This window comes from Heterodontus francisci, chromosome 3, assembly GCF_036365525.1.
Source record: "Heterodontus francisci isolate sHetFra1 chromosome 3, sHetFra1.hap1, whole genome shotgun sequence".
Taxonomy (NCBI): domain Eukaryota; kingdom Metazoa; phylum Chordata; class Chondrichthyes; order Heterodontiformes; family Heterodontidae; genus Heterodontus; species Heterodontus francisci.
In genome coordinates, this window is record NC_090373.1 from 45,079,553 (window position 1) to 45,105,305 (window position 25,753).

Here is a 25,753-nt window from a genome sequence, read left to right on the forward strand (position 1 = left end):
AATTAAAATACAGGTCAGCTACGATCTAATTGAATGGTAGAACATGCTTGAGGGGCTGAATGGCCTACATCTGCTCCTCAGTTCCTAAGACAGCAACCCACCACATCTAAACCATCAAACCTTCTCTGGGATGTGATTGAGTGTGGCTTGATACAGCAGTGGGTTGGTGCTCATTTTACCTGTGCTAAGAAATGCTGCAAGCGAGTCTACCCTCCAACTCCCCACATATTAAATCTCAAGGAGGTGCCAGGCAAGGCCAGAGGCTTCTCCGCAGAGAGGAAAGGAAAATCAGACAGCAAGTCACGTTGTGCAACTCTCATGCCTCCACTAGCAAGCAAATCAATGAAGGATTAGCACAAGTCACCCCAAGCAGGTTGAGGACAGATCATATGATGGGGTTTTCAGGAAATAAAATCAAAGAACTCAAATGAAGAAAAAGGCCAAGTGATGTGAAGCACATTCAATTCCAAACTGCTCTGACCTTGGTCAAATTCTAAAAAACAGCCAAATTGAACTGTTCAAGATTCCACTGCTAATGCTATGCTTTTCTCGACTGATGACCCAAGTGTTCAGAGTATTCAGTCTGAGAAACTAATCAACCAGTCCAATATTCTAGGATGTAACCAGCCTAAAGGAAATTGTGGCTCTGAAAGTAGAATGGAAAGGTTTTTAGGTATAAATGAAGCTGTGTTAAACTTTTGCCAAGGCAGTTGACATATCATTGACAAGGTCTGGAGTCAGGAATGTGCTTGAGGTCTGGAATGTGCTGCCTGAGAATGTGGTGCAAGCAGATTCAACTGAAGCATTCAAAAGAGATTTAGACAGTTAGACAGTGAAAAGGAAGAAAGTGCAGGGTATGGGGAGAAGGTAGGGGAATAGAACTGATGGAGTTTCTCTTTCAGCGGGCCGGCGTGGGCACAATGGGCCTAATGGCCTCCTTCTGCACTGTAACAATTCTGTGACAGGAACTATAAATAGTAGTGTTATGAACGCTGGACTTTGTAGTATGATTATGTTTTAAAAAGATTGTGATTTTTTATGCAGTTTTAAAGGATTCGGAGGAGACATGTGACCTCACACCAAGTCTGCCCGGAAACAAGCCAGGGGTCTTGGTTACCATGCAATCAAGGAACCCAGATCAAAGACCCTTTCGAAAGCAGAGTACAAGGTTGTAACACCTGATGAACCATGGGTTTCGCTCTCCCAGACACTCAGATTGTAAACAGGGAGTCAAGGGCTCTGAAAATGCAAATTTGAGTTGCAGTTGCTAACACCTGGAAACAAAGCAATGCCCAGGTGGTTTTGATATGGTCAAACATATGGGTCAGAATTTTACCACCCCCCCCAACCCCCTCCACAGGAGAGGGCTGGTGGCGGGGTGGTCGTAAAATTGAGTGGGAGGTGGGGGGAGCTGTTCCCGATGCCTTCCCGCCCCCGCTGCAAATTTTATGAGGGCGGCAGTGGCAAGAAATGGCCAGCCCGCCCCAGGTCAATCAAGGCTGTTAAGTGGCCAATTAACTGCCACTTAAGAGCCTCCTCCCACTGCCACTGGTATTTTACCAGCAGTCAGCGGGCTGCTGAGATCCCCCAGGAGGCTGCCAAGTAAAACATGGCGGCCTCCTTGCGGGCTGGGGGAGGTGCCCTCCTGATCAAGCACCTTGTGCCCCATGGAGGGCCCCCCCATGGCCCAACCACCCCAACTACACAACCGTCCCCCGCACCCCCGCCCAACCGAGCCCCCTTGCCTCGCCGGGGCAATTGTCCGCGGCAAGGCCCCACAAACTTACCTTTTTTCCGGGGCCGGTGGCCTCTTGCTACTGAGGCTGGGTGCAGTCCCAGCAGTGGCCACTGCTCCCAGTGGTGCTGCTGGGACTCAGAGCTGCTGACCTGCTGATTGGCTGGCAGCTCTTGGAGGCACGACATTCTGCCTCAGAAGGGCAAAAGTCCCGCCCAAGGCCAATAAAGACCTGGCGGAGGCAGGTTCACCTCTGACTTTTTGGCCAGTGGGAGGGACCTCCTGTCCAACGGAAAGTTCCAGCCCTGGACTCTGAATATTGTAAAAGGAAAATGACTATTGACTTTGGTTCTGGATAAATTCCACAGATTTTCCTGAGTCTGACAGACTGTAAGGAAGACACGAAGAAACCAGCAGGAGCTGCACAGCCTCAGGAGAGAAAGAGAGAGAGAGAGAAAACAACTTCTCTCAGAACACTGATACAGTGAAAGGCTGCCAAGGTTTGAACCCAGTTCAAAGGCTCGGGGTTTGTGGAGCAGAAAAGACCAACAGGTCACCTGAGATTGCCTTATTAACAGAAGACCAGTTGAGCGTGCTCGAAAAAAGTGAGTCAAGAGGACATTGGTTTTGTTAAGGACATTGGGAGATCCAACACATTGCAACTGGGAGGAGATTGGGACTTTAAACTGCAAGGACACCGTTTTGAAGAGAACACTGTGTAACGTATGAATGTGGTCCGGGGTTTTCAAGTGTGTTAATAAGTTAATGGGAAATACCTTTCTCTGTAATTTAGTGTATTAGCTATCCAATAAGTATTGCTCAGTTAATGTTGATTTTTAGTTTAGCTGTTATAAGTCTTAAAACGTAAAAATCTTGTCGTGTAATCCTTTAATTGGGCTGGGGAATTCATATCTCTTGTTTTTAAAGTTAACAGTCTCTACTGAGGTCATAACAAATAGTTAATTCATATCTTCTGTATTATATTCCAAATATATAAATGATATTTTATTAAGGATAGTATAAAACAATCGATACATTTGATATTAATTTTTTAAAACATTTTTCTGACTTTAGCGTCACATTCTGAATGAGCGGCTTACCCTCTCCAGAAAGGTCAAGATTCCGTTTATAAGAGGTTTTGCCATCAAAAATCTCCATTGTGTATTTGCCTTTGTCTCGCTCATTTGGTTCACAGATCTGCATCCAAACCTGGTCACTGCTTCCTCCAATTCTCATTTTTTCAGATGATGCAATCTTTGAATCTCTAAACACAAATGAAGAGCAATATTTTTAAGACATTCACACAATGCAAACTGAAAACAGATAATATCAAGGCTACATATGTAGACAGAAATTGATGTCATGCACTTAACAGTTCATTCAGCTTCCAGAAAGTAGCATTGCCAGACAGAATTAGATGTTAAGGATATGGCATCTGCTGCAGTACAAACTAGCTATGGCCAATAATATAGGACTTAACCACCCTCTTCAAACAAAGTAATCAATGCACTAATTAAAAAGAAACGAGTTTACAGTTTTATTACTTTTATTTATTGATTTCTGAATTGCCGTGGAGCTCCACACCTCTTGACAATCTATGATAATCTGTAGAAAGCTGTGGTGTAACTGGATCGACCTACAGTGAGTACACTGGAGTCGCAGGATCTTATCTAGAAATCTTTGCCCCGGGTAAACATCAATTCTGCGGAAATCAATCCTGTGGCTTGTGCAATTTGCTCTGACCTCTTGTTTTCCTGCTAAGCAGTTCCTGTGAATTAGAAAGTGAGTAGCAACAGAAACCAGGGTGATTGCATGGGCAGCTGATGCCAGCCCAGACCATCAAAGACCGTGGCCAGAAATTTAGTTGGAGCTGTGTGTAAACGGGCATTTCTGCTGCAGTGCTGGCAGAGTTATGGCTTCTCTCCTCTCTCCATGTAACTGAAGCCCCATCCCTGGTATCATTCCAGTAGATTTCCTTTGCACCCTCTCCAAGGCCTTGACATCCTTCCTATAGTGCATTGCCCAAAATTGGACAGAATACTGCAGGTGGGGCCTAACCAGAGACTTGTAAAGATTTTGCATAACTTCCTTACTTTTATACTTTCTGCCTCTGTTTGGAAAGCAAAGGATCCTGTATGCTTTTTTAACAGATTTCTTAACTTGTCCAGCCACCTTCAAAGCTTTATACATCCTCAAATCTCTCTGTTCTTGCACCCCATTTAAAACATGAAACCATTTATTTTAAAAGCAAAATACTGCGGATGCTGGAAATCTGAAATAAAAACAAGAAATGCTGGAAATACTCAGCAGGTCTGGCAGCATCCTGTGGAGAGAGAAGCAGAGTTAACGTTTCAGGTCAGTAACTCTTCTTCAGAACTGACAAATATTAGAAATGTGAAAGGTTATAAGCAAGTAAAGCAGGGGTGGGGCAAGAGATAACAAAGGAGAAGGTGTAGATAGGACAAGGTCACAGAATAGCTGACCAGAAGGTCATGAAGCAAAGGCAAACAATATGTTAATGGTGTGTTGAAAGACAAAGCATTAGTACAGATAGGGTGTTAACGGACTGAAAATTGAACAGCCGCAAGTACAAACATGAAAAAAAACAGTGAGTAAGCAAACTGAACAAACTAAGATGAAATAACATGAAATAAATACAAAAAACCCCACAAAAAAACAAATATATAAAAAAGAAAAAATAACGAAAAATAAAAGTAAAATGGGGGGCCCGTCATGCTCTGAAATTATTGAACTCAATGTTCAGTCCGGCAGGCTGTAGTGTGCCTAATCGGTAAATGAGATGCTGTTCGTCGAGCTTGCGTTGATGTTCACTGGAACACTGAAGTAATCCCAGGACAGAGATGTGAGCATGAGAGCAGGGAGGGGGGGGTGTTGAAATGGCAAGCAACTGGAAGCTCAGGGTCCTGCTTGCGGACTGAGCGGAGGTGTTCCGCAAAGCAGTCACCCAGTCTGCGTTTGGTCTCCCCAGTGTAGAGGAGACCACATTGTGAGCAGCGAATACAGTATACTACATTGTAAGAAGTACAAGTAAATCGCTGCTTCACCTGAAAGGAGTGTTTGGGGCCTGGGATAGTGAGGAGAGAGGAGGTAAATGGGCAGGTATTACACCTCCTGCGATTGCAGGGGAAGGTGCCATGGGAAGGGGACGAGGTGGTGGGGGTAATGGAGGAGTGGACCAGGGTGTCGCGGAGGGAATGATCTCTTTGGAATGCTGACAGGAGAAGGGAGGGGAAGATGCGTTTCATAGTGGCATCACGCTGGAGGTGGCGGAAATGGCGGAGGATGATCCTTTGGATATGGAGGCTGATGGGGTGGAAAGTGAGGCCAACGGGAACCCTGTCGCGGTTCTGGGAGGGAGGGAAAGGGGTGAGGGTAGAGGTGCAGGAAATGGGCCGCATATGGTTGAGGGCCCTGTCAACCACAGTGGGGGGGAGTCCTCAGTTGAGGAAAAAGGAAGACATATCAGAAGCGCTGTCACGGAAGGTAGCATCATCAGAGCCTCACCTCATTCTTCCTACCAAAGTGCATCACTTCACACTTCTCTGTATGAAATTGCAGCTGCCATTTGTCTTCACATTTCACCAGTCCATCTATGCTCTCCTGAAGTTGGCTACTATCCTCTGCACTGTTTACTAGATTTCTGAGTTTCATGTCATGTGTAAACTTTGAAATGATCCCCTGTATACCCAAGTCTAGGCAATTAACATATATCAAAAAGAGCAGTGGTCCAAATATCAAGTTCTGGGGAACACCACTATATACTTCCCTTCAATCTGAAAAACAACTGTTCACCACTACTCTCTGCTTTCTGTCTCTTAACCAATTTCATATCCATGCTGTCACTGTTCCTTTAATCCCATGAGTTTAAATTGTTGTTCAAGTAATTCTAAATCTTGCGTGAACCAAAGATGTTGTTTTATTCTAATGTCGATTTTTGTTCTATTACATAATGAATGATTGTTTTCTTTACAAAACCATGGTTTTATACCTGAAGTTTCCTTAGGGAAAAGGGACCAATAGGTTAAATATAAAACTAAATTGTGTGGAAATGAAAAGGTATTTTCCCAAATTAAAGACCACTTTGCACCTTTTGTCCCTATATAGTCTAAGGGGAAATGGAGGTTTTGCTTTCTACAATTTCTGACATTCTTTTACATTCTTACATTCTTTTAAAAGTACCACATGGTGGGTTAAAATTCAATCCGTTTCATAGTTAATATTTTAATTACTGTATATTAGTAGACTTAAATTACAACAATTACAACATGAATTAAAACAATTATTCATTCCTGTCTGGCGCAAAAACAAAACCGGAAAGGTGGCTCAACCATGGCTTACAAAAGAAATTAGGGATAGTATTAGATCCAAAGAGGAGGCATATCAAATTGCCAGAAAAAGCAACAAGTCTGAGGATTGGGAGCAGTTTAGAATTCAGCAAAGGAGGACAAAGTGGTTGATTAAGAAGGGGAAAATAGAGTATGAGAATAAAATTGCGGGGAACATAAAAAAAACGCTGTAAAAGCTTCTATAAATATGTGAAGAGAAAAAGATAAGTGAAGACAAATGCAGGTCCCTTACCGTCAGAAATGGGGGAAATTATAATGGAGAACAAAGAAATGGCGGAACAATTAAACACATACTTTGGTTCAGTCTTCACAAAGGAGGACACAAATAACCTCCCAGAAATGTTAGGGAACCAAAGGTCTAATGAGAGGGTAGAACTGAAGGAAATCAGTATTAGTAAAAAAAAATAGTGCTAGCGAAATTATTGGGGTTAAAGGCTGACAAATCCCCAGGGCCTGATAATCTACATCCCAGAGTACTAAAGGAAGTGGCCCTGGAAATAGTGGATGCATTGCTGGTCATCTTCCAAAATTCTGTAGACCCTGGAGCAGTTCCTACAGATTGGAGGGTGGCAAATGTCACCCCATTATATAAAAAAGGAGGGAGAGAAAAAACAGGGAATTACAGACCAGTTAGCCTTACATCAGTAGTGGGCAAAATGCTAGAGTCTATTATAAAGGATGTGATAGCAGAACTCCTGGAAAGCATAAACAGGATTGGGCAAAGTCAGCATGGGTTAATTGAAAGGGAAATCATGCTTAACAAATCTACTGGAGTTTTTTGAGGATGTAACTAGTAGAAAAGATAAGGGAGAACTAGTGGATGTGGTGTATTTGGATTTTAAGAAGGCTTTTGATAAGGTCCCACATAAGAGGTTAGTATGTAAGATTAAAGCACATGGGATTGGGGGGTAATATACTGGCATGGATTGAGCATTAGTTGACAGACAGGAAACAGAGAGTAGGAATAAACGGGTCTTTTGCCAGGTGGCAGGCAGTGACTAGTGGGGTACTGCAGGGATCAGTGCTTAGGCCCCAGCTATTCACAATATATATTAATGACTTGGGTAAGGAAACTAAATGTAACATTTCCAAGTTTGCAGATGACACAAAGCTGGGGGGGAATGTGAGCTGTGAGGAAGATGCAAAGAGGCTCCAATGTGATTTGGATAAGCTGGGTGAGTGGGCAAATGCATGGCAGATGTAGTATAACGTGGATAAATGTGAGTTATCCACTTTGGTTGTAAAAACAGAAAGGCAGATTATTATCTGAATGGTGATAGATTGGGAAAGGGGGAGATGCAACGAGACCTGGGTGTCCTTGTACACCAGTCGCTAAAAGCAAGCATTAAGGTGCAGCAAGCAATTAGGAAGGCGAATGGTATGTTAGCCTTCATTGCAAGAGGATTTGAGTACAGGAACAAGGATATCTTACTGCAGTTATACAGAGCCTTGGTGAGACCACATCTGGAGTATTGTGTGCAGTTTTGGTCTCCTTATCTTAGGAAGGATGTTCTTGCCTTGGAGGGAGTGCAATAAAGATTTACTAGGCAGATTCCTGGGATGACAGGATTGACGTATGAGGAGAGATTGGGTCAATTAGGCCTATATTCACTTGAGTTTAGAAGAATGAGAGGGGATCTCACAGAAACCTATACAATTCTAACAGGACTAGACAGGCTAGATGCAGGGAGGATGTTCCTGATGGCTGGGGAGTCCAGAACCAGGGGTCACAGTCTCAGGATACGGGGTATGCCATTTAGAACCGAGATGAGGAGAAATTTCTTCACTCAGAGGGTGGTGAACCTGTAGAATTCTCTATCGCAGAAGGCAGTGGAGGCCAAGTCATTTAATATATTCAAGAAGGAGATAGATATATTTCTTAATGTCAAAGAGATCAAGGGATATGGGGAGAAAGCGGGAACAGGGTACTGAATTAGGCGATCAGCCATGATTTTTTTTGAATGGCGGAGCAGACCCGAAGGGCTGAATGGCCTACTCCTGCTCCTATTTTCTATGTTTCTATGACTTCAAATAATTATCCAGAACTTTACAGACAAGTCAGTCTGTTAAATTAGGTTACACATAGAAAAATCCATAGATCAGGAATAGGTACAATTATTCCTTCACTGGGAAATTGGTTTTGGATTTTCAGTTTCAAATTACTCAACTACCGGATGAGTGAAGTAAGTTACGTAGAGCTCAGCAAAACAAGTCTGCATGGTCACAACACAGTGTAAAGCACTTACTTCCTAAACATGCCACTAATCTGTTTATTCCAATATAAATACAGTTTCACATACTTGTGATACCAGAAAACCTTCATGTCCTCCATGTAGTACTTCAAGAAGGACTGAAGTCTGATCCCTTCTGGGGTGCATTTTATCTTCAGTTCAGAAGCAGACTGTCCTGAAAGTTAACAGAGCTTAAAACTAGTGCGTGTACACATATATTGGACGAGACAATAACATTCAATATTTCTTTTAGCTCATGAAAAATATTATGCAAAGTAAAAAGTATCAAAAATCTATGGCTTGCCCATAGACAGTCCCATTTTGAAATATTCGGGACCCTGAGATAAATTTCTTCTGTTCATTACCACTGACCAGCTTTGTAAATACTGTGATATAACACAGAATTCACAAAGTGCAATAGCTACCTCTGGTGGCAACAAAAGCAATCCCATGTATGTACTTCCACTGACACGTAATGGATGTGCAACAGGACAGGAACTAGAAATCACTATTTTGGAGCACCACGGCTCTAGGTTGGAAATATAGTCACTTACCACTGATTTTGCTCATCTCCTGGACAATTTCTTCATACACTGAAATAGAGAGAACATTCCATTTTCTTTAGTTTATTATACATGTGAATGTTTAATGCAATTACATGAACTTCATTTGTTTACCAAAACAGTAACCCGTTCAATGAATATGTTAACTGTCCATTTGCAGACATTCATTTAACCATAATTTCAAGGTCAATGTCCCTATATAATTGAAAGGGAACGCACACCACATAAAGTTTGAAGACTAAGAAGGTAATTTTCTGCCTATGAACCTGAGCTGCTGGCAGTGCATGTTGTAGGATCATGAGCGAAACTACACTGATTAATATTGTTGAAATCTTAAGTAAAGTGAATACAGTTATACAGGCTCCTCTTACTCGCTGTTTAAAAATGTTCGAACAAATAGAGCAGATTTTCCAGTCAATTATAACTAACTAACAGTATAAAGTGGATGTAAACCTACTGGAGAAATGGGAGACAATCCAATTATTCCCCACCTCCTTCCAGCCCCACCCCAGCATACCCTCAACATGGGCAGGGAACTCATTCACACTATGTAAGTGAAGTTTACCATAGAAAATTAAAGAGAACAGCACACTAACAGTTAGACAGCTGTGACAGCTGACAATGCTGGACCAGAAGACCATAATCGATAAAATCTACTCAATGAAGTCATACAAACTGATATACATATACCTTTGCCAGCCACATCCAGTACTGTGATATCCTGCCCTTTGTCATCTTTTAGTGTCATTTTGTACTCGCCCATGTTCTTTTTAGAGAACTAAAAGTAAAACAATTATTTTATTAGAAACCGCAGACAATTTTATACAGCTGTACAGTGACACTGGGCATTGTAGAAGTCACATGGCACTACGTAGAAAATGAACATAGCTCCAATCCCCCCTCCATCAGTCTACAGCGGAGAATCCAGGCATCTCTGCAGAGGAAATATGAAAATTGAGAACTAATTTCTGAAACATCATTCTGGGAACACTCTTGGTCCATGAGTGGCAGTGCTTGGAAGCTGTTCATTTTTCCAGTTGATACTTGGCCTGTGAGATCAGAACACACACATTACATTTGTCACAAGCATGTCCCATGGACATATTGGGGTGAATTTTAACCCAGTGGAGTCTGTGGGTTTGGGTTTGGATGAGGTCAAAACTGGGGAAATTGACAGTACATTGGGAAGACTGCAGCAACCCGCTGACTTCAGGGTTTCACTTCAGCACATTAGGAGGCTGGTGGCCAATTAACATATGTTAATCACTCAGTTATAGTGATAGTTATAGTGATATGGCGCACTGACACGGAACACAAAAGTCCGAGTGTATCAGGCCTGTGTCCTCAGTACCTTGCTCTATGGCAGCGAGGCCTGGACAACGTATGTCAGCCAAGAGCGACGTCTCAATTCATTCCATCTTCGCTGCCTCCGGAGAATACTTGGCATCAGGTGGCAAGACCATATCTCCAACACAGAAGTCCTCAAGGCGGCCAACATCCCCAGCTTATACACACTACTGAGTCAGCGGCGCTTGAGATGGCTTGGCCATGTGAGCCGCATGGAAGATGGCAGGATCCCCAAAGACACATTGTACAGCGAGCTCGCCACTGGTATCAGACCCACCGGCCGTCCATGTCTCCGCTTTAAAGACGTCTGCAAACGCGACATGAAATCCTGTGACATTGATCACAAGTCGTGGGAGTCAGTTGCCAGCGTTCGCCAGAGCTGGTGAGCAGCCATAAAGGCGGGGCTAAAGTGTGGCGAGTCAAAGAGACGGAGTAGTTGGCAGGAAAAAAGAGAGGCGCAAGGGGAGAGCCAACTGTGCAACAGCCCCAACAAACAAATTTCTCTGCAGCACCTGTGGAAGAGCCTGTCACTCTAGAATTGGCCTTTATAGCCACTCCAGGCGCTGCTTCACAAACCACTGACCACCTCCAGGCGCGTATCCATTGTCTCTCGAGATAAGGAGGCCAAAGAAGAAGAAGAAGAAGTGATATTTACACAAACCTGAGTTTAACATTGAGATCACAGGTTTTCTGGAACTCAGCAGTGAAAGCAAGGTGAGTACACAGCGGCAATTCAAGGAGCTGAATCAATCGCGGGCAAATATGTCAATAAATGGGTGAAACTTAAATTCAATTAATAAATGCAATTAATTAATAAAAATCTGGAATTGAAAGCTAGTCTCAGTAATGGTGCATGAAACTTTCACCAATTGTTGTAAAAACCCATCTGGTTCATTAATGTCCTTTAGGGAAGGAAATCTGCCATCCTTATCCTGGTCTGGCCTACATGTGACTCCAGACACACAGCAATGTGGTTGACTCTTAACTACCCTCTGAAATGGCCTAGCCAGCCATTCAGTTGTCTAGGTCAATTAGGGATGGGCAACAAATGCTGACATTGCCAGTGACACCCACATCCTATGAAAGAATTTTAAAAAATACTCAGTACTCACAGCTACTGAGAAAGGGTTTGATCACAGTGCATCTGTTCAGAGGTTACTTTAGAGAGTCTGGAGGTTCCTTCAACACCTTGGAGGTTTGTTCTATCAAACCAGGATGGATACCACTTCTGCTGCCTTATATTAGACCTCAGATGAGGAGCAATATGACCTGTAGCTGTACACTAGAGAACATCACAAGAGAAGGGAGCAGCAGATAGGTGCAGCTTCGAGGAAGTACCATATGTGAAACAGGGTTCACAGGCAGATGCTGAGTTTCTTCAACACTTTCTTTTTATTCGTTCAGGGTATGTGCGCGCTGCTGGTTAGGCCAGCATTTATTGCCTATCCCTAATTGCCCTTGAGAAGGTGGGTGTGAGCTGCCTTCTTGAACCGCTGAAGTCCTTGGGGTGTAGGTACATCAAAAGTGCTGTTAGGAAGGGAGTTGCAGGATCTTGACCCAGCGACAGTGAAGGAACAGCGATATCCAAGCCAGGCTGGTGCGTGACTTGGAGGGGAACCTGCAGGTGGCGGTGCTCCCATGTATCTGCTGCCCTTATCCTTCTAGGTGGTAGAGGTCGCGTATTTGGAAGGTGCTGCCGAAGGAGCCTTGGTGAGTTGCTGCAGTGCATCTTGTAGATGGTACACACTGCTGCCACTGTGCGTCTGTGGTGAAGAGAGTGAATATTGAAGGTGGTGGATGGCGTGCCAATCAAGCGGGCTGCTTTGTCCCGGATGGTGTCGCGTTTCTTGAGTGTTGTTGGAGCTGCACCCATCCAGGCAAGTGGAGAGTATTCTGTCACATGCCTGACCGGGGCGGGGAGGGGGGGGGATGTGGAGGGGGTGGGGGCGGTGGGGGGACGACGGGGCCTTGGAGCTGGAGGCTCTACTCTCCAAAGAGGCAACCACAGGCAGGGAGGTCCACCCCCCTGGCCCTGCCTGCTTGGCCCCTCTGATTCTAAATTTTTTACTTACTCTCTGAGGGTGCCTCCATTTTGAGACACCCTCTCGATCTCTGACCTGTCTCAGCAGTGCCCGCCTCTTCTAATTGAGCCAGCACCATCTCCATTGTGCCCACTATTCTGCATTAGGAGGCTGCCTCCAGGGAAATGATTAAGCTGGTCCCACTGACACAGGTGCGGACTCAGGGCACCCATTTGGTCCCAACATTGAGGTCCCGAAGCCTGCAGTAAAATCCTGCCCATGATGTCAGATAAATGCATGTAGACTTTTTTGCCACCCAAGTTGCAGTCAATTACTCTTTTACTTTTATTGAAAGTGTAACTGCAGAGGAAAAGTACATCTGCCACCTTTTCTTCTTGATGGGTGAATGTTCTATTTTAAATTTTATTGTTGGCTGTAGAAAAGGATTCAGCAATTACAAGTGTTTGTCTAACACAAAAAGACATGCTTAAAAACTGGGGAGATATGGTCTTTTTTTTAGGTTTGCATTTAATTATTTGCTTAAATACACATGCTAGTACTTGATTTGAATAAAACATGTTGGGTGAAATTACTCTGACAAGACTCAACATTAAGTGCAGCAAATGCCTTTTGTGTTGCTCTGTTTGACAGTACTCATTACCTCAGAAATACGCAGCTTGCTTTCTCCTGTCTGGACATTAGGTGGTTCCTCAGGGACAACTGCTACATAATCTTTGTACCAACCGAACACTGTTTCCTTCTTTGTGTTTGCCACCTGTAGCGCACAATTGAAATAAAGCACAGCAATAAGAGGATGGGACTGTTGGTCAGCAGAATTGCAACAACAGTAACACAGATCTTTAAAGATATTTTTCTATATCGGTCACTCAACCAGTAATGACTTGGCCATCAATACATTTTATGTATTTGTGTATTCATTTCTTGGTGTGGGTGAGAGAGGGAAGAGTTGTCGGCACAGTGGCGCAGCGGTTAGCACCGCAGCCTCACAGCTCCAGCGACCCGGGTTCAATTCTGGGCACTGCCTGTGTGGAGTTTGCAAATTCTCCCTGTGTTTGCGTGTGTTTCCTCCGGATGCTCCGGTTTCCTCCCACATGCCAAAGACTTGCAGGTTAATTGGCCATTATAAATTGCCCCTAGTATAGGTAGGTGGTAGGGAAATATAGGGACAGGTGTGGTAGGGATATGGAATTAGTGTAGGATTAGTATAAATGGGTGGTTGATGGTCGGCACAGACTCAGTGGGCCGAAGGGCCTGTTTCAGTGCTGTCTAACTAAACTAAAGTTGTCAAGTTGGAACATTTCTCAAATGGTGCAATTTTATAGCTTCTGTACTTTGTGTCTCTTTGAGCAAAATTCCCTTTCTTTAATTTTTTTTTCTTTAGATCATTTTCAGGAAAAGTCACCCCCATTCTTCGATCATACTTATTGATACACAAGTGACAAGCGGGCAGCCTATTCTAGAACTCTACTGACACTCCCTATTGATTGGCCACTACAACCAATAAGACTACGTCAACAACAATTAACATTTACATTGCACCATTAACATATTAGAATGTTTCAAGGTGCTCCATAGGAGTATATTCAGAATAAATTTGACATGGAACTACATAAAGAGATATTACATAAGCAAAAGCTTGGTCAAAGAGGCAGGTTTTCAGGAGAATTGTAATGGAGGATAGAGAAGTGGAGAAGTTTATGGATGGAGTTTCAAAGCTTATGGCTTAGCCAGCTGAAGACACGGCTACCAATGGTGGGCTATTGGAAATTGGGGATGCACAAGGGACCAGAATTGGCGAGATATAGAGATCTTGGAGGGTTGTAGGGCTGGAGTAGGTTACCGAGATAGGGAGGGACAAGGCCATGGAGGGATTTGAACATTAGGGTGAGAATTTTAAGTTAAAGGCATTGCCGGACCAGGAGCCAGTACAAGGGGTGCAGGTGAGCGGAACATGGTGTGAGTTAAGATACAGGCAGCAGAAATTTGGATGAGCTGAAGTTTATGGAGGGCGGAAAGTGAGAAACTGAGGGGACAACATTTGTGGGGCTTAAAAGAGATGTTCTTGTCAACCTTCATCAAGCTGGACTCCTGCTTCGTTTGCTCTGAAAATGGCCCTGTCACAAATAGTAATAGTCAAAGGATAAAGTTAGCACTCACTGAGATATTGAGGTAGCGCTTTCACTTTGGACACCGGCCTCAAATTGCGTATCACTAAACACAAAATCTGCTATGCATCAGTGCAATAAGGCACCATTTTAAAACAAAATGTTACTTTTTTAAAAAAAAATTTGCTTTAAAAAATTCCCTTTGTATTATTAAGGGGGATAACTCGGTGAAGTTTGATTAAAAATGGGCTTATCACAAAAAAAGCATTTTTAATCACAATGTCAATCCACCACTTCTGAGTAATGCAATTTAAAATTACTGAAATTCACTTTTAGAATATATATAGATGTATTTTCCAGTTATATTGTAGTACAGTAGTCAGTTTCTTAGTTAATTAAAACAAAAGTTACGTTCAAAAGCCTTTAAAATGTATCTTTTAAAAATGTCCTTGCGCCCAAAAATGTTTATTTTTTAATGCTTTCCTGAAGGCCTGCAAATGAGTGTAATTAGTAAAAACTCCCAATGGTGATTTATGGGTGGGATCTGCTTCCAATATTTATGAAACTAGCTTAAAAGATCACGGAAACCCGATTAACACTGAATATAAATTGTGCTTAAAATTCTGCTATTTTTTTGCATCAGTTGCAGTCAGATTGCGCAGAAGAAAACAATGCAATTGAGCAAAAACTCCAGGCCATTATCTTTATCAATAGACTTCTGCCTCCATCTCAGATGAGGACTTTGTTGTTTCAAACAGAAAACATAAATATTTGGTTTCTAATATTTGCTCTGGGACCAGCATCCAATTTCATGGAATCAATAAAACAGACAACACAGAATTTTGCTCTTCATGTCTGTGCCAGCTCTTTGAAGATCCAGTTAGTCTCACTCCCCTGCACTTTTCCCATTGCTCTGAAAATTAATTCTCTTCAAATATTTATCCAATTCCCTTTTGAAAGTTACTATTGAGTCTGCTTCCACCACCCTTTCAAGCAATGCATTCCAAATCATAACAACTCACTGCATAAAGAAAAGATTGTCTTTGTCCTTCTGGCTTTTTTTTTTATCAATTATCTTAACACTGCCCTCTGGTGACTGACCTTGCTGTCAGTGAAAACAGCTTCTCCCTGTACTTTATCAAAACCCTTCATAATTTTGAACACCTCTTTGATAAACTACACTACCTTTATCAACCCTCTACATTATTTCATTGAAGAACTCAGTCAAGTTTGTTAGACACAATTTGCTTTTCACAAATCTATGTTGGCCTGCATTTATAAATGCATGCTCTTCCAGTGCCAATTAATTTTGTCTCTGATTATGGCTGACCGGTCTGTAGTTATTAGGTTGATCCCTGTCCCCTTTTTGTAAAATTTGCAATCCTTCACTCCTCTGACACCACTCTCATATCTAAGGATGATTAAATGATTGTGGCCAGAGCCTCTGCTATTTCCACCTTTTCTTCCCTTCATAACCTAGGATGCCAGGGCAGCAGGGACATTGGTGCTGGGCAGGTCCCAGAACAAATGCAAAACTTTTGCATTGTACTGTTAATAATAATAACACAATTTGAAGTGGAGGCTACCTTATTCATATATTCAGTGCCACCTTGCTTTGTTATGTTTTAGGCAGATGAGCAAAAGTGTCAGAGTCTGTGAATTGTGGGGAAACCGAGCAGTTCTCTGACTATAGCACTGTGTAAATTTCTTCATGACAACTGCTCAACATTTGTAAATTTTTAATGCCCTCCCCTTCACATGACATAGGTTGGTTTATAACAGTACAGTTCATCCAGCAATTGATGACATTCTTTACCTTGCATATCAACTCAACTTCACAATGCTCTGTCACATGCCAGTGCATGTACTCTGCAAAATGAGGACCTGGACAGGAAACAATATTGGCTCCATTAAAATATTGGTAACCCGTAAAACTCTGTATAATAATTCATCAGCCCTAGTTGGGAGTGGAGTGGGGGGCGGGATGGTAGGAAGGAACAGAAAAAGTGAGGAAAGGTAAACAAGAAAGGAAACATTTACTGTAGAGTGAGGCAAAGATAAAAGTGACTAAAAGCTAAGAAATGCAAATGCAGTGATGTTGAATTCTGTGACATTAATTACAACCAGTTTAATGCATTTGTATGAAATTCTTCTTTCCTCTATAGTAATGAGATACTAACCCATCTTTTCATTAAAATAGTAGACAGACCAATATTGGACCACATTAACATGCAGCAGGTGCCATTCCGGAAGATTTCAAGACAAGTTCAAGAACACAAAGGAGGGATAATTTTATAGAAGCTTTGTCCAAGATAAAGGCCATGTATATCTTACCTTGTTTTCTCAGAAATTCTTTTCTCTGGAATTCAGCTTCCGCCAGAGCAGCCTTAAATGCTACAAAGGACAAACAGTAAAACATTTTCAACCAATGGAGCCTGTCCAGCTAGTCTGATATTGGGTGTAAAAGAAGCTGAACGTATGACTGAGGTGAAAGCACACTTACCATCCCCAATGAAAACCAGTGATGACTGGTTTTTGGCCTTGCCATCCTGTACTTGGACAGTGTAAGTTCCTTCATTCTTACTTGTGAACTGCTCCATCACCATCTCAATCATACCAGTGGACTTATCAAATGTAATCTTGTGATCCTTTGAGGAAAATCAAGTGAAATTTCTCATAGTATGGTGTCCACTTGGATTCACATATATTACAAACAATCAACTTTTCTGCAGCAGCTGAGAAATTCAGCTACTTAAATTGGGATTACAGATTTAAATACATTGATTGGGTAATAACTTTCACTGCAGCAAGGGCTAAAGAACTGTATTTAGGTGATTTGCCTTTCTGATGTCTGGTGTGTCATAGAAATCACACATTCTCTCCACCAAATGGTGAGGACCGTTTGAGCTTTCAAGACTAAAAATCATAAGAGTTTTCTTAGGCAAAGATATCAAGGAATATGGAGGTAAGGTGGAAAATGAAATTGAGGTATAGATCATTCATGAATGGTGGAGCAGGCTCAAGAGGCTGAACGGTCTGCTCCTGTTCCTATGCACAATGTACTGCTCAACTGGCTGACTGAATGTTCAGATCACATATGAGAGCACTGCTGCTAATTGGATCTTACACTCCGCTCAATGATTCCAACAAGGTGAGCTAGTGACATGACACGCTGGAATACCAAGGTGTTGTGGGGTAGTACGATTCCTACCCATGCAAGTGCCTGATCTCAGCCAGGGCTCATGCAGAGATGCTGAAAGGAGGGCAGGTGTTTCCCCAAAACAGATACTGAGTGAATTAAAAGGTGATAACCTTGGCTTCCTCTTGTGCACCTCCTACCAGTTGGCTTAAGAGTGGAATTGCAAAGGCCAGAAATATAGCACAGGAAAAGAAATGGGGGAGGGGGGGGGTGTAATTTGCAAATTTCGAAAAAGGGGAGAAAATAGATCTGAGGGTCATCATTAAAAATAAAGAATATGGGGTAGAAATTCATGTTGAGTGGTAATGAAACATGGGCGATAGCAAATCTGTAGCCTATTTTACAGACTGCCCAATCTTCTTTTCCTTTTAAATCCTTTCGGCCCATCATGTCAGGGCCAACTGTTCAGTCACACACCCCTACCCTTTCCCTTGAATGTGGAACATATGGCAGAACACTTATAAGTGGTTGTTCATAAATCTCAGGTTTGCTGTCACTACCTAAAGTGCTTCAACACATTAGGAATAATTCCATCATTAAACAGGCTCCTTGGAATCACCGCAGACTTCTGAATGAAACTTTCTCCTCAGTGTGAGTTTCTGATCTCAGCCAGGCAATGTGGGAGACATACTGAGCAGAGGTCAGACACTTCCATTGAGGGAGGGCAGCATAGTCAAAAAAGATCCACTGGAGTTTAGAGGAGCAAGAGGCAACTTGATTGAAACATATAAGATTCTGAGGGGTCTTGACAGGGTGGATGTGGAAAGGATGTTTCCCCTTGTGGGAGAATCTAGAACCAGGGGTCACTGTTTAAAAATAAGGGGTCGCCCATTTAAGACAGAGATGAGAAGAATTTTTTTCTCCCAGAGGGTTGTGAGTCTTTGGAACTCTCTTCCTCAAAAGGCAGTGGAAGCAGAGTCTTTGAATATTTTTAAGGTAGATAGATTCTTGATAAGCAAGGGGGGTGAAAGGTTATCGGGGGGAGGTGGGAATGTGGAATTGAGGTTACAATCAGAACAGCCATGATCTTGTTGAATGGTGGAGCAGGCTTGAGGGGCCGAGTGGTCTACTCCTGCTCCTAATTTGTATGTTCGTATGATCAAACTTCTAATGGTCAGTACAAAAAGCAGCATCAACAAAGACTTAGCAGCAAGATGTCAGTCCATCCCCTTGGTTAAATAATAGCAAGCAAGGTGGAAGAACCTTGAACAAAGAGCAAAACAAAACAGGTTGTATGAAAGAAATATTCTACTCATAATTTCATCACTTGTGCATTGTGCAATTAATTCGGCGAGTTCCCCAAATGTACATTTATATTAAAATTGTGTGGTAAACATTGATTCAACTTAGCGGAGATGAAAAGTAAAGCCCTGAATGCCAGGAATCTGAAACAAGAGTCTGGAGATGCTGGGAAGACATAGGGGAGAGTTTCCGCTTTGCACACAATCAGCAATCCGGCCACAAATTGTGCCCAAAATTGTGCTGATTTTGAGAAACATTTTTAGTTTCTCAAGTTTCCACTCAAACTCCTTAGCATACCACCAAATGTTAAAATCTGCCATGAACCAGTGTAAACTCCAGGCCAGCAAGACAGGTTGCCATGTCAGTGTGGCCCTCAGTCAGAAGCCATATTCTTCTGTCTACAGCTGCCCAACCTCCTGCACATTTCCAGTAGTTTCTACTCTTATGCCTGACTCGAGTATATTGATAAAATAATGCATTGAGATAGGTGACGCTGTGCTGTGGCACATATTGAAGTCCCTTGGGGTTTGCTGCAACAGCCACTTTTCATTCTATCACTTACAGATACTTTGTTTTGAAGACAGTCATTACCTTGCTGTCTGTCAGCTCTAAGTCATTGACAATGAACTTGCAAGTAGCATTAGGTGACACACTCTCAGTCTGAAGCCAAAAGCGAACTTGGCCTTTGTCGAAAACCTCATAGGATAATTCATTTTTCAAGGGGATTACTAAGAGGAAAGAGAAGTGAGAGTTGCTTTGAATTGCACAGTTACTATATTCAACAAAATAAAACAAAAAATTATTAGAGGAATTTAGTTTGTATTTTTAAAAGCTTCTGCAAGGATTCTCCTGATCGCCTGAGGTTTCAGTAGAATATTTATGCAAAAGCTAGAGGAATGGTGCAAATCGTGATATATACGCAATACACAACACTAGCAGACCTTTGATACAATTGTTCCTGGTAAGGAGCTATTATTCCACGCAATGCACAATGTATTATTCTGCTGATGAAGTGGAGCTGTTTATAATCTGTTCCTTTAAGGCCTATTGCTGTTAATAGGCTCATCCTGAAGCCAATTAATTGCTGTTAATCATAAAATCCTGAGGTCAATCAAATATTGATGGCTTTCATTTTTAATAATTTTTACATGTTAGATGTCCGCCAACGGTTTCCATATTTTTTCAGTTGTAATTTGTTGTCGTTTCAGGAATATGGGGCTGAATTTTATTAGTGCACCACTTTGAACTCGGTGGCCTTCTGACACGGAAGCACTGCCGCTGAGCCCCAGCGATATTTCTCGCCCCCGATGATGTAGAGGGGGTGTCCGCGGCGTCCCCAGCAATGGCGTCTGACGCCACTTCGCAGGCACCAGCTCATTTTTAAAGGGCTTCAAACCCTTCAGTGCCATTTAAATGTTTAAAGGGACAGGGATGTGCAAAAATTGAATAATATTTTATTGACATTTTCAATGCCCACTCCCACCCCACCCACCACCACCCCCCACCCCCCGCCCCCTGCAAATGAATGATCGGATGACTTTTTTTTTGTCCTATCCCCGCCAGCAATGTGAGTTTTCACTCATGGCCTTTCCCACCCGAACTTTATTCCATTTGACCCTAAACCCCTTCCCACCAACCCTGCAACCAATTGGAATGATTTTCACCGCTCCCCCACCCCTCCCACTCTGAGCGGAGTTCCAAATGCGCGCGAGTTGCGGCCGGCAGCCGTAAAATCGGCATGGGACGGCCACCGGGACCAGGTAAGTTCATCTGCATTTATTCCAATTGATTTTAAGCAGCGGGGGGTGGGTGGGGGGGGGCCGCACCAAGGGTTTGCTGCCGCCGGCAATATGCGGCAGGGCCTTCTCGGCGTCGTGGGTCATGGGGGGGCCGCTCCTGCTAGTATTTTACAGGACACCCCCCCCCCCCACCCCCGCCACGACCCATGATGTCGAGGGGCTGGTAAAATTCAGCCCATGGTATTTAGGCCAATCAGGCGGAGGTGACTGGATATTCCTCCTGGTGGAATAACGAAAGAGCAAGAGCTCGGCCCATCACTGTCAGCCCAGTGTAAGTGTGCCTCATTTTCCTGGGCCGGAGCTCATTTGTCATACAGAATGGGCTCTTCGGATCTCTGGAACAAAGCAGGAACCAAGGGCTGTCAACATGTAAAACTCTGGTGGTGCTGCAGCACTGGAAGAGCTGATTTTAAAGCCCGAAGAACCGTGAAGAGGGAACATCGGAACTTTCTCTTGGCCTTGGCTGAAATGAGACCTTAAATTAACAGTCGTTGTGACCTACTGACCGGGTCCTCTCCCTCCATCTAGTGATGTAAGGGGCTTGCTACCACTATCTCAGGGATTGCCGCCACCCTTATCCTGGCACTCACCAGAGTTGAGACAGACAGGAAAATGAGGCAGCTTGCCTGGATCTGCTAGTGAAAATGTGGTGGGTAACCTCACCACCTAAATTTTCCCTATTTTCCATTGCTATCCTGCCTGATTTCCTTGTAGAAGATCCAGCCCAGAATTTGCTCTACCACGCAGCAAGTTTGAAGACAGGGAGAGCATTTAATCAGGCGGGATGGTGGCAGGTGGACCCCGCCACCTTCCCTCCTCCACACCAATTAAGTTCGTGGTGGGAAGTCCTGTCGCCACGTGGGGAGCAAGACAAGTAAATCTGTGCAGGTTACTTGCCAGCTTCGGCGGGAGGATTCCTCTTTCACAGGCACTCAGATCGAGGAACCTGGTATCAGGAAGGGAAAGCCCCACTAACAGCCACCCCCTGTCCTTGCTGCCAACAGCCCCCAGACCCCCTTCTCTGTGTTCCCCCACCCCACGAAACCCCTCCCGCCATCACTCACCTGTGGCCTGGGTCCATCGACAATCCGAGGCCTCGAGTGGGAGCATTACCGGCAGCAGCCACCCCCTCACTAGTGGCGCTGCTGAGTAAAAGAGCTACCAACCTCTGATTGGCCGGCAGCTATCAACAGGTTGGGCTTCCGTCCCCGGGATCCTTAGTCCCGGGGAAGGCCTGCTGCTGCCCAGTTAACTGCCAGATTAGCACATAATGCAGTGGGTCTTCCCAAAAAGCAATGCAGGGCTTCAGCCGGTGGGCGAGACCTCAGTTGCCTCCATTAAATACTGCCCTATGTGTGCACAACTTTCAAGTGTGATACTAGGAGTATACTTTTTACATATAGATAGGTGAATGCTAAACTGGCTAAATGACTTCCCCTTTCCCCCGTAAAGATTTCCAGTACACTTTAATGTAGCCATGTCCACTTTGTATTAATTCATGCTGCTCCTTATGTTTCAATCCAAGGGTTAGCAACAATTTAATTTAGGTCAGCAAAGGTTTACAGTGCATTAAACCCACAATCTTGAAGAATGAAAACTGAAAATAAATCACACAAGACATTGTCCCGAGAAAATCCAGTGGATAATTGAGAGAGTGAATAACAAAAGTGCTGTTGTATAATGATTTGCAGTAAATTTGCCAATGAGAGTTCAGCTATACTCACTTGGATGTTTGATCTCGTGGCTTAAAGCCATCAAACGTTCCAATTCTGAAAAACAGAAGGCAGACAGTTTTCATTTTGTGGCACATTTTGTGAGATTTAATATTGAAATTCAATATGCTGCTTAGATTCTATAGAATAGATTTTTTCATTTTTACCATCTGGACATTAAGCATCACCTGGACAATAAAGAATCTCTGGTCGGAAGGATTCCATTCATTGACTTGCAAGCCTCCCAACAAGAATCTCCTTTATGAACTCCATCTTGACCGTGCTTATTGCCCAGGTGACAAAGACGAAATCTACCCTAGGGGCTGGATTGTACCAGCCCCTCGGTGTCATGGATCGTGGTGGGAAGGCCTGTAAAATGCTTGCAGGAGTGACCAACCACAACCCACAACGCCATGAAGGCCCCGTCTGATATTAGCAGTGGCAGCAAGGCCTCGGTGCGGCAACCCCCACCCCGCTGCTTGGCGGTGGGGATTTCATTAAAAGATGGAAATGAGGTTACTTAAAATGCAAACAAACTTCCTTGCTGCCAGTGGCCGTCCCACACCGATTGCAACTCACAGGCCTTCGGAATTCCATACTGAGTTCTGAGGCGAGAAATTGGTGGGGAGGGGGGGGAAGACTAAAGTTATCAGGGCAGGAGGGGGTGGGGGCGGGGAAAACACTTTTTATTGGCTATGGGTATGGTGGGAAGGGGTTGAAAGGCAAATGTTACGAGGTGTGGGGGGCAGGGGGGGATGTTCGCGATGTCAATAAAGTTTATTTGGTGTTGGTGGCCCTAAAACAGACATTGGGGGGTGGGTTGAAAGGGCCTCCAGGTTTCAATAAAATTTTAAAAAGAGGGGTAAACGAATTCCCCTTTAAATATTAAAATTTAATCTGAGGGCATCGAAGCCTTTAAAAATGGCGCTGGCGCCTGCGTGGTGGCACCAGACGCTGTTGCCGGGGACGTGGCGGTCTCCCCCTCTACATCATCGGGGGCGGCTACTCCACCCCCTCCATTTTAATGACCCTGCGTGTAATATGCTCAGTGCGGGCAGGCCGCCGACTTCAAAGTGTGCTGCCGCAATGTGCGGCCGCAAATAAAATTCAGCCCTAATTCTCCAAACCACACACAGTAGGACCAAAATTCCAATCAGCCTGCTCTGCCAGCAGGTGTTGGGCACAGGGGCTGTAAGTGTCCCCATGCCTGGGGATAAGGTCATCTGCATGGTAAAGATGAGCTACTAGAGGGTGCATAAGGGGCACTGGTTGCCCACCCTCCCCATCCCCAATCCAACAACATACATCAGAATCCTCCCAGGGGCTGAAGATTTAAAAAACACTTCAAAATTCTTCAGCTCTGAAGTATGAGATTTAGGGTAATCAGTTCTGGTTTCCGGCCTTTTGGAAGGCCTGACTTGGAATCTTGTCTGCTCTCAGCTGCTAAAACTTCTATGGAGGCCTCACAAGAACATGATCAACAGAATTTCCAGGGTAGTTCAGGAAATCTCCCCAGACACACTACCTTGAGGTAGGAATGGCAGAAATGATTGGCCCATGACACTTCTACTGGGCTGAATGGGCTGTGAAATTTAGGTAGAGACCTTATGGAACTGAGTTTTCCTCAGCATGTCGATTGAGAGATCCTCTCGGATACGGCCTTGGCTCTGCTCAGATGTGCGGAGGAGTGCATACCTTTCTTTTCTAAATTGTAGCTGGAAGAGATGCCATCAGTGTCTGATACTGCCACAGAATATGTTCCCAAATCTGACATGTCAGGATGCTTAAAGATCAATTTGGACCTATAAGACAAAAAGAAATGATTGGGATTTTTCTGAAAGGGTATTTTACAGTTCAGCCTTTTCCCCAACGCCCTTTGCCATAAGCAGGCTGCCTCTCTCACAAACTGAACCTTTGGGCAGGATTTTCCCTGCGAGCTTCTGAACTTTGCCATCAGGCTCAAATGTGTGTCCGAGGCCCGCACTGTGTGGGAAACAGTCACTCAATATGATTTTCCCCAGAGGGGCCAATTAATGGCCAGAGAGCTGGCTCGTCATCCAGTTAAGGATGATGGAGGGTTAATCTGAAGCCTTCCAGTTTGAAAGAAGCAGCAGGATGTCATGGCAGGTAAATAAGGGGGACGACATGTCAAATGGAGCTGCCCTCTCTCCTACTCTTTAAAATTTAAAATAAGAAATGGCCTTTGCAGCCAGGCCACCACAGTGGGGATGAAACCTCTCTACAGGGCAGACTGCGGCTGCTGCTGCACGCAGGCAGGGAGAAAGGGCCTGTAAGATTGCCTGGAGTGCTGGCTCCCTGGTCTACCAACAGGAGGTCACCTCCAAGCTGAAAAACTGGCCCCCACTGCCTACGGGAACCTCTGTTAAAGGGCCGTTAATTGGTTTAATCGGCTATCCAGCGCATGCAGACGATAGCCCTGCGTTCCCCCCATCCCACCACCAGAAAAATGGCCCAGGGCAGAACGGAGCTGGGGACATGACACATAGGCCAGTGATGCTATTTTTAGAGCCTGCCCACCTTGCTTCCCAGTCCTGGCAGGAGCTGAAAATCAAGCACTATATCTTTTATCCTTGCCATAGTGAGGTAGCATAGCCCACATGAACAGTTGACTCCTATCATTGTAAATTGCTCTGGATGCCCATTGTGTATCCTATCAACCCAGAAAGTAAAAAATATTACAATACTTTTCTACAGGCTAAACCACTGCCCAGCTTTATTCATAAATGAAATATAATTTATAGAATCAACAATATAGCAAGGTTCAGTACAATGTGCTGGTAACTTACAATACATAGAACTGAGTTGAATGTTTAAGAGTTGGTAGTTCTTCCAACTGATAGAGTTAGTTTTTCCTGTTCTTCTACCAGAGCTTAGTGTATTTCCTGGGCACAGCACACAGAGGAGAATCAGGTGGTGACGACCAAGGGAGTACACCTGATCTTCTGTCCATAGATACAAATTGCATGGAAAATAATGCAGGATGTCATTCTCAATTGTGATCATCCCAGACTGATTTTCATCTATGAACTCCCAGGTGACCTAATCCATCCAGATGCAGGAATAGAAAAATCTAGTGGTAAACATTTGAGCACTGTGCACTGAATTGTCATTCAGGGCCCATGTAATGATATAAATAAAGACCTCTGTGATCCCCCACTTCCTATGCCCCATGATTGGTGGCTGCGTCTTCAGCCGTCTAGACCCTAAGCTCTGGAATTTCGTCGCTAAACCTCTCCACCTCTCACTCATCCTTTTGACCCTCCTTAATGCCTCTCTCTTTGGTCAAGCTTTCAGTCACCTGTCTTTCTTTGACTCAATGTCAATGTTTGTCTGATTATGCTCCTGTCAAGTGCCTTGGGACATTCACCACATTAAAAGCACTGTATAAAT

General features: G+C 43.9%; 1 protein-coding gene and 1 long non-coding RNA gene across 2 annotated transcripts in view; one reads left to right on the forward strand and one right to left on the reverse strand.

Moving 5' to 3' along the window:
- Nucleotides 1-25,753, reverse strand: part of myom2b (myomesin 2b) — a 121,647-nt gene that overhangs the window by 9,038 nt on the left and 86,856 nt on the right. Inside the window, exons 22-32 of the mRNA XM_068021681.1 lie at nt 24,038-24,144; nt 22,355-22,399; nt 19,423-19,559; nt 16,894-17,038; nt 16,725-16,784; nt 16,207-16,274; nt 12,926-13,039; nt 9,587-9,674; nt 8,888-8,926; nt 8,403-8,508; nt 2,836-2,999 (exon numbers count right to left, since the gene is read on the reverse strand). Coding sequence (XP_067877782.1) covers nt 2,836-2,999; nt 8,403-8,508; nt 8,888-8,926; nt 9,587-9,674; nt 12,926-13,039; nt 16,207-16,274; nt 16,725-16,784; nt 16,894-17,038; nt 19,423-19,559; nt 22,355-22,399; nt 24,038-24,144 — 1,073 coding nt within the window. The remainder of the gene's footprint in view (nt 1-2,835; nt 3,000-8,402; nt 8,509-8,887; nt 8,927-9,586; nt 9,675-12,925; nt 13,040-16,206; nt 16,275-16,724; nt 16,785-16,893; nt 17,039-19,422; nt 19,560-22,354; nt 22,400-24,037; nt 24,145-25,753) is intronic.
- Nucleotides 1,956-17,540, forward strand: LOC137355986 (uncharacterized). The gene is made up of 3 exons (XR_010970985.1): nt 1,956-2,340; nt 3,984-4,090; nt 16,591-17,540. It is a non-coding gene; the product is annotated as an uncharacterized lncRNA (long non-coding RNA).